This window comes from Rhinolophus sinicus, chromosome 2 (genome assembly GCF_057876585.1).
Source record: "Rhinolophus sinicus isolate RSI-liver-muscle chromosome 2, RSI-T2T, whole genome shotgun sequence".
Lineage (NCBI taxonomy): Eukaryota > Metazoa > Chordata > Mammalia > Chiroptera > Rhinolophidae > Rhinolophus > Rhinolophus sinicus.
Genome location: NC_142502.1, coordinates 96,321,978 through 96,331,224, shown reverse-complemented (window position 1 = coordinate 96,331,224; position 9,247 = coordinate 96,321,978). Strand labels below are relative to the sequence as shown.

At 39.8% G+C, this 9,247-nt stretch overlaps 1 protein-coding gene across 2 annotated transcripts; it reads right to left on the bottom strand.

The window, feature by feature from the left end:
• Positions 1-553: 553 nt before the first annotated feature.
• MRPS10 (mitochondrial ribosomal protein S10) lies at positions 554-8,904 on the bottom strand. 2 transcript variants are annotated; one of them, XM_019738483.3, is made up of 7 exons: positions 8,758-8,904; positions 6,373-6,437; positions 6,203-6,272; positions 4,099-4,235; positions 2,983-3,091; positions 1,800-1,889; positions 554-901 (listed from the first exon to the last, which is right to left on the bottom strand). In XM_019738483.3, the coding sequence occupies exons 1-7, from the start codon at positions 8,803-8,805 to the stop codon at positions 818-820; spliced, it is 603 nt and encodes a 200-aa protein (XP_019594042.3). In that variant the 5' UTR covers positions 8,806-8,904; the 3' UTR covers positions 554-817. The 2 variants fall into 2 exon arrangements, with proteins under 2 accessions (XP_019594042.3, XP_019594041.3); XM_019738482.3 differs by having other exon boundaries at positions 6,203-6,275; positions 8,758-8,903.
• Positions 8,905-9,247: the final 343 nt, after the last annotated feature.

Sequence of the window (9,247 nt, the reverse complement as noted above, 5' to 3'; positions counted from 1 at the left end):
AACTTAATAAGGAAAATATTTTCTGTGCCTTGCACAATTTTCAAAAGCCGTTATATCTATTCAGTTTTTGGTATTTACTACAGTGCTGGGCACAAAGTTAAAATAAAAACCTCCTGAATAGATAAATCACAGGAAGAGCGAAACGACACAGGCGGTAATTTCTTGAGAGCTCAAATTTCATCAGAGTGGCCCTTTCAGGCAGCTCTGTAAGGATCTGGGCTACAAGAGTTCAGTGCATGCCGCAAGTGTGCCTGATGTGCTGCAAAGTATACTCGTTTTCAAGAATGTAATGCGTAAATGAGATAAAAGTGGAGGTCATCACCCCCAAACAAGCATATGCCAGCCTGCACTAAGGTAAATATCAAAAACTTTAACTGCTCAGTGTTAAACTAATCAAATTAACTAAAGGTTCCTTTTAGGGACCTCAGAAGAAAAAAATGTGCGTGAGGAGTATTTTAAACATTCACTTTCAGAAGAATGACATAAATGAAAATCAGTACAAACTAATAACTGAACAATAACAGAATGACAAAATACAAATGGACTCTTCCGATGCATAGTAGTCAAAATGGTTTACTCACACTTGTTAAAATCAGAACTGAAAAGAATGTATCAAAGAACAGATAAAGTAGTTCTTTCACTGTAGTCTATTGTATCATGACCGTTCCATCCCGTTTTCAACTGATCAGGACCCGTGGACTCAGCACAGCAGTTAGGTGAACTCAACCTTGTCTCAACTGGAAGCGCTCTCCGTTTCTTTGTACGTGCCCGATCCACTCTCATTCCAAAAGCTGGCCCAAGTGGTATCTCTCAGACTTTATGACTTGCTTTCTTCTTTTTCTTCTGGTATCGTTTCCCAGATTGGCTCCTTGATGTGTTCTGGTAACTGTTCTAATTTCGTCTAAAAAGAGAAAAACAAAACTATAATATAATGTAGACTTAATTAAACTCTTTGGCCACAAATTAGGTTTATTAATTTTGTTCCCTTAAATCCTCCTTTTTATCCTTTACCCCTCTCATCTTTTTGTAGGGCTTTGAGACGGAGAGAAGAAAACTTGATGGTATGTAAAACTCTCACATATATAATCCATTAATATTTGCTCCTCGATGATCTCCAGGGACTGCCAGCTAATGTGGTCCCCATGTCTAGACAACTACTAAAAGGAGGGAGACTTCAGAAGTGGCTGCAGTGGCAGAATTCGGTTGAGCTGCCACCACTGCCTGGGGACGTGGAGACCCCAACCACTGTGGCAACTCTGCCTCCAGGTCCGCCACAGGCCCTCCTCTCTCCACTCAGTGGGCCAAGTGCAGACTGTAATGCATCGTAACAATACAGACTGCTGGGGAACGTCATCCAGACGACGAGACTGCCAGACCTGTGAGCTGGACCCAGGCAATCGGAAGCTCCTTGTCCCCTCCTGTTTCGGAATGTATGCTCTGCTTGCCTTCCCTGCTCCCAGAAGCTGCTTCAAGGATACAGCCTTGAGACAGAAATGTGGTGTTGAGACTATCTGACGGGATACATGGCTGACTCCAGTTAGGGCCTCTAATAAACTTTTAAGATTTGGCAGGTGGGTGAGGAAATCTAACCACCTTGCAGACACCCAAGACAAACCTAGTAAGTAAGTTCCCTTGCTTATTAAACCTGCCACCTACCATTCTGGAATGGTCTACCTCTTTCTTCCTCTCTCCAAGTCCTCCGCATCCAGAGGTGCCTTCGGATTGCACCTAGGAAGCTCCCGAGAAGGCTGCGACCCAACACGGATCTCCCCCAACAGAGGCAGAAATTAAAGTCATACCTTTGTAACTTCCATGGCAACTCCCTCAGGTAAATTCCGTTGAATGTATTCCAAATAGACATCTGCTGTACTTCCAGTTAGATGTTCTAACTAAAATTTCAAACACGAAATTGGTTCATGCTATGCTACTAAAACAGAAACTTTAAGTTTTACTGGTAAAAGTGGTAGAGCCTTTCCCTCCTCTATGAAATCTTACACAGAATCCCAATTTAAAAGAAGTGTAGATCCTCTGGTTGAACAGGACTGAGCATGGCCCTGAAACCCCCTTCCTCCCAAATGCCTCAAAGCCAGGGCTCCATGACACCCAGCTGGCAAGCACAGCAGCAAAGCAGTATACTGATAAGTTTCACAACACAACTCAAGACAAAAGGAACACAAGACTAGATTATAAGATAGACTCGGTGTAAGATTTTCTGCATGCTCCATGGTAGAGTGTTTCTGTTGCACATGGGATACAAATGTGGGGTGTTTTTTTTTTTTTTTTTTAAGGGTGGAACTATGTTTTAATCATATTTGTATCCTCAATGCTTCCAACATAAAAGATGCATAAACACTTGTTTTAATAACATGCATCAATCATTTACTAAGTGATGAAAGCATTTTCAGTACTTTAGATAAACATCTCATTTACTCCTCACACTAGCCTTATGAGATGGGTACCATTATTATTCCCATTCTACAGATGAAGAAGCTGAGGCACCGGGCACACAGCTAGTAAGTGCCGGGAGTGGGCCCTGGCTGGCTGACTCCAGAATCCATGCTCTCTTTAACCCCAAGACTATGCTGACCCTACTCGATGCACAAATGAGTAACAGATGAATGAAAAGCCTTAATGCTGCCCACCACAGACATGGAAAATCCGGTTAGCCTGTGAAAAGAATTATTAGATTGTGTGAAAACTTAACTAGAATTTTTGAAATGTAAGCAAAATTAGTCCAAGTGCTATCTTATGGTATAAAAATTAGTCAGCATAATAGGCATTACTGAGTTAAAGTATGAGCTACTTGAAAGGATGGCTTTGAGTTTGATTTCACTATCTGTTGCTTCCATAAACACAAAACGACATTTACCTTCTCTGCAGCTATCAGGGAAATCAACCCAGTCAGTGTAAAAGGAAAGTTGTGATACGCTAGGATGAAACCTGGGCATTTCAAAAATGCCTGAATGTCTGAAACAAACTCACCTCTAAACATTTGTAAAGAGTTCGCATTTCATACTGAACTCGGTGCTTCTTGAAAATATGCACTGATTTGAGAAGAGTAAATCGCTCTATTTTCCTTGGAGGTTCATGTCTGAAAATTAATGGGCAAAACAACATACTTAAGCTAAGTGATGTTAAAAACCTTAGTCACTGATATCAAAGCATGATTCCACAATGTTGTAGGTCGGGCTCACACTCAATTACAGGCATTAACTACCATTTACAGACGTCTATTTGTCAAGACTGTCATCTATGCTATACCAACTGCTGTCATAAAGCCAAAATAAACACCTCAGACAGCAACAGAAATTGAGGCTTGGCACGCAAGCGCACGCGCTCACATGCACGCACACATACACACACGCCTCCAGCTCTCACACCCTGGAAGTCCCATATTTACCAAATATATGAACTGTGAGGAGTAGCACCAATGTGTTGGACATAGTTGTAACGTCTGCTGTATGTGTGTTATTTTAGGAAAATCTATAGACACATCGCTAATCACAATACTACAGCCTGTTATGGGAAACGTGGGTTCCTTCTACTCGGATCTTCTTCAAAGGCAAGACTGGCAAAGCCCCAAATAGGCCTTGTTTTACATCAGAAGGAGTAGGTGACAAGACAAAGGAGGTAGTTATATTTGGCTCTGCAGTGACCTCAGGGCCATATGAAGCTCACCTCGCTCAGGAATGAAATTACTGGTGAGCGGTGTTTCTTGGGGAAGTTTTGAAACAAGGAATATATTAGCCAAAGATCATTAAATCCAAAGGATCTAAAAGGATTGCTTGTTCACCTCATCTGCCTCCTGGCCCCATGGAGATCCCAGACATGAGGGCTCCTTGGGTCTCCTTATGTCTATGCCATTTGTAGCAAAATAATTGTCTTCATTTTCCTGGTTCACTCATTCTAGTATTTAAACATTCTAGCAGACGGGAGGGGCTGTTCCTGCTTAGGATAATATGACAAATCTACACTCTACGTACCTATCAGGAGTTCTAGCCCGTTTTAAGAACTCAGAGCTAGCTGGGTCCAGCACCATTTTCCCGGTATATCATGATACAGCAGCTGACAGGTCAGATTAGGAAAGACCATACTTACACTTTAATAGAGATACCGAGTTCTTTAGCAGCAAGCACAGCAAAATACTCATAACTGTCCAATACAGCCTTATCGTGGCCTTTTACTAAAACTGACAGGCGCTTATATAATGTGTCCGGTTCATCAGAAATGGTTATCTACAATTTTCAAATCAAAAAGGAAAGTTTCAGTCATGATTCCCCTAATATTTACAACTAGAAAATTTAACATATTACCCTCAATTCAGCAACTTCAGAGTTTAGTAATAAATGGGGAGAAAAGTGCTAAGCAATATTTTAACACTGTTAGCTTAAGTATCTAGATCCTATTGCATTCAGATCTGCACAGTAACCTTTAGAATCAGTTAAAATACAGTTTAAACCAAAAGGACTTTCAAGGCAACCTACAAAATCACTAATGGAACCTTCTAACTTAATAGTTATCAAGCCCCAAATTCACAATGGGAAAAGGTTTTTGGGTCTGTTAACAAAAGTAGCTGGTCAGAAGACCTGCGCTGAGAATTAAACTCTGCTACTTCTACTGAATGACAATGGGCAAGTCATATAATCTTACTGCACTTAAGTTTTCTTCTCAGACAGAAAATAGGATACTGAGGCTACATACAGCTCATAGCATTTCTTTAGGGAGTAGGTAAGAAAACACACATTAAAGTGCTTATAAATGATAAAACATTGTTATATAAAGGTGAGCAACTGCTATCCATATTTTTATTAGGTTTTATTCATGTGTTTTGCCTGCCATAACAGAAAAATTACTCATTTCTAATTAAAACATTTATGACACTGACTGTACATTAACTTCTACCGCTTACACCCTAATACTTAAAATCTTAGAAATAATGGTTTGACATTTCTGACTTTCTTCCAAGAGGTGAATTACCTTCACTTCATCATCCATTAAACCAGTAATTTATATTACTAATCCAATGATTCAGGGTTAATTACTTTGCCCCTGAAAGGAGTTCTATTTACTAATCTAAGCTAGATATTTACTCTCAGTTACCCCAAATAGCGTTGGTGGAAGAACAGAATATACTGATATACTATCTCACAACTTGGGGGACAGGGGAGGGGGGATATAGTCTTAAGATGTGTTCTGATTGGTTCCTATAGTGTTTTAAAGATATTTTAAATCTGTTGCAAATAATAAAAATCAGGAAATTACACATGAAAATTTGGATTTCAGTTTAGCTTAGTAAATTTAGACCATCTGGCATCACTAGTTCTGATTTCCCACATGGCAACAAGTGGCTAGAGTAAGTAGCAGCTGTCTTATCAAGGGCACAGCTGGCCATTGCATCCATCCTGTCACCTTTCCTACAGGCCTGGCCCATTCAGGCATCTGAGTTCGAGACCCAGGGTGTGTATGTATTGCCATGGAAATACATCCAGTATCTACTAAGTGAAAAAAAAGAAACAGCAGTATATTATGTATAATACAATTGCATTCTGGTATGCACGCGCATAGATATAATGATTACATGCAAATGACTAGAAGGATTCACACCAAACTGTGAAAAGGGGTTATTTTTGAAGGGTGGAACTGGAAAGATTTGAAATTTGTAAGGTTTCTTTGTAAATTACAAATAACACAAAACTGGGTTAATGAAATCATGGCTTTTACTTAAATGAAACAAGGTTCATTTAAGGTTCACAGCTACTTCTGGTTTTCTTTACTTGTGTTAATGTTCTTTCTCACGATGAACATAAGCACTGTCTAGGCCCCATTTCAATGTCTTAAAATGAAAACAGACTTGACGGCTATAAGAACAAAATTTTTTCTAGAACATAATCAAGTCTTTTGCATCATGAATTACGACAACTCTTCACATTAGGCCGAGTTAAAAGCAAAAGACTATGCATTCGCACAGTTATGTGGGGTAAATAATTTATTCCGTTAGAATTTACTTTGATACCCTAGAAGAGAACATGCGCACCCTGGGACAGTAGAGAACACTTTTTACTCAGGCACAGTGTGCATTTGCCAGTATTCCAGAACAAAACTCTTTTAGTCATAAAGTATTTGGGAAACAACCCCACATGAAATAACGAAAAAAATTTATTGCTAATGTAGCTTCTTATGTCAAGAAATAAGGCGTACGTACTGTAGGCTTGGTCACATCCTTGGGAACATCAACGTGTAGGTTTGAAAACTGTACCCACTTCATGTTGGTACTGCTGTGTGTGGGGAAAAGAAAAAAGAGAAACCTACGTAAAACAGCACAAGAGCCCATTTTCTTGTTCAACAGAGCACATCCAATTACATAATACTTACAGAAGAAAGCCACCATTTTTGGTTGTACTGCTCTTAGAACTGCTGGCAGAAAAATTCCTCGAACTCTTAAAAAAAAAAAAAGGCAATGTGTTAGAATTAAAGTTGATCCCCCAATCGTTCATAGTTTCCAAAAAATAAAAATATGTACAATGATGCAAATAAAGGGCTATCTCATTATTTTAGCTATTAGGGTAACTAAAATGCCAAATTAGATTTTATTTTATAAAAAGAGGACAATGGCAGAGTTGATAATCAAAAAGGACTCTCAAAATACTATAGAATCTATGTATCTTAAAGATTAGAAGAACGTTAAAAAATCAATTCTGACATTAAAATAACAGCTATAAATTAAATATGTGGCTACCAAAGAAAAAAATGTGGCTTGATTTTCCTTTTTTAAAAAAATTAGGTTAATGCAAAAGTAATTGCGGTTTTTGCAATTATTTTTAACCTTTCAAACCACAATTACTTTTGCAACAACCTAAACCATATTAAAATGTCCTTCAATATAATATTTATTTTGCCTAAATATTTTTCAGCAATGAAAAAGTGTTATTATAATTTAAGAGTTGGAATAAGAATTCTAAAGTATCTTTCTTTTAAAATTTTCATACATTTTTTCCCCCCAGCATATGTGTTTCTTGGCCTGGCTGGGATAACTAGCTTATAAATAAATCTAAATATACACTAAAACTTACACCCATCTTACACCACTACTGTGGCTTTTCCAAATCCTTTATTGTCAGCTCCCCCTAGTGGATCAAAACTTCTAGATGTAGGAAACCTATGGTACTGTATATAATAATGGAATTTGCCATCTGCTTTTCCTTCAAACTTTCCTGAGATTTGAAAGTGTAACCTGAGAAAGAGGATGCATGATAAAATCCTTAAAAATACTTTGAAGATCAGAATACCAGTGTAGCACAAGTAAAAGTTAAAACAATTGAGGGTCACCTAAGTATGTTTAAAAAGCCTATTCTTAGCTTATTGTCCTTCCTTTTTTCATCCAAGATGGAGGCAAATAAAAACTTTCATTTTCTCCCTTGGATCAAAGAGGTAAACAAAAAAGAAAGGAAATCAGGCACAATACAAGATAGGAAGAGGTTGAGTGTCACTGTCCACACATAATCAAAGAGAAAAACTCCCTCCCCCTATTTGTGCCAAAAACCCCATCAATCTAGTGGTGGGTCTAAAGAATACGACACTTCCCAATCCTATTCTCCCAGTATAAATGTCTCCTTTTAAAAGTTAAAGTGCTGTAACATCCACAAATCAACCTTAAGTTGTTTTTAATGTTCCTTTTGAGCGGGTGGAGGAGTGTCTGAGTGTGTTTTAGTAGTTCAAAATTTCAACCTACTAACATCACCTAACTTTTTTTCTTAAGAACAGTTGTTCTCCAAGTGTGGTCTGAGGACCTTCGCGGTGTGCGGATGGCCTGAGACACTTCCAGGGGGCTTTGGAGATTAAAACTATTTTCATAATAATATTAAGGTGTTATTTGCAACGTGTTCACTTTCATTCTCTTACAAGTGTGAAGTTTTCCAGAGGCTGCGGGATGTACGTGACATAGTAGCACTGACTAGGCAAGCAGACCTGAGAATCCGCCTGTCTCCTGTGAAATCACACATTAAAGAGGTTTGCAAACACCGTCAAACAATGCCACTCTTCTCACTAAATGTGTTTTGGAAAACTTGTTACTTCCCATAAAACTGTTAACATGTAACGAGTTCATCAGTATTATTTTAAATGAATTAGTATTTTTAAGAGTCTCAGTTTTATTTTCTAATAAGCTAAATATCGACAGCTAAACACAGAAAAAAAGGTTCTTTGGCGTCCTCGACCTTTTGGGCTGTAAAGGGATGCGGGCCGGGGCCAAAAACCCTTGAGAGCCGCGTCTCCTCCCAAGCACCACGCAGAGGGTATGTAACCCACTCCCCTGACTTCGGTGACTCTCCTCTAAATCTCAGAACCCCGGATGCGAGATTATCTCAGTTTAGTTTCGTGGGAAGAATCGAAGCTCTCGTGCCGGTTCAGCCCCTAATTTTCGCGCGGCCAACTCAGCTTCCTTGTCTTCTCGGCGCCTCGGTTTCTTTTGCAAACGTGAAACGAGGGGTGTAGAACATATGATGTTCAACATCCTTTCCAGCTCTCGCATTCTACGATTCTTCTTGGGCTTGTCATTGCCCTAACTCATTAATTTATGTTTTAGTCCATGAAAATTAGATATGAAACCGGCCCCTTTCTTGCCCATTTCCTGCAAACAAAGAGCCGAGGTGCGGAATAAACACAGGGGAAGGCTCCGGAGGGGCAGAACGACGGGTGGCAGTCAGACTTTGTGGTCACTGTCCCCGTCGGCCCGCCTGGTTTCCCCAGCCTGCACGATACCTGCCACAGGCGCCCGCACACGGCCCGGAGCACCGCACGCGCCGCCATCTTGCCGTCCCGGCCTCCCAGGATCGCTTCCGGGTCACAGCTCGGCCTCGGCCCGGCGGGTTCCGCGGGAAAGCGTATATTCTCGTGTTCTGGCGCAGGAACAACCACAGAGACGTAATTATGTGCTTTTTGAGGGTGGGGCTGAGAATCCAGCTGGCTTCACGCAGGTCGGCTACCAGCCCCATACCGATCTTGATAAAATTCCTTCAGCGGATATCGAGATAGTTACCGAGTTCCAGCAATGTTTTCCAATACAAATCGTGTTTGTCCTGTGTGGGTCCTGTTTTGTTGGAGGCAAACATAACCAACGCATGATTGGAAAAAAATGTAACTAATATATTGACAGCAGTTATCTCTAGGTAGGGGATTCATGGTTGATTTGATTTCCATTTCTGTATTTTTAAAACATTTAACAAAATCCTAATTTCATGAAACGAAAAAG

Coding starts and splice junctions, on each gene's coding strand:
- MRPS10 (XM_019738482.3), bottom strand. CDS start 8,805: ATGGCGGCGCGTGCGGTGCTCCGGGCCGTGTGCGGGCGCCTGTGGCAG. Junction 3,092..4,098: donor CTCGGTATCTCTATTAAAGT/GTAAGTATGGTC, acceptor ATTAATTTTCAG/ACATGAACCTCCAAGGAAAA. Junction 902..1,799: donor TTGCCATGGAAGTTACAAAG/GTATGACTTTAA, acceptor TTCTCTTTTTAG/ACGAAATTAGAACAGTTACC.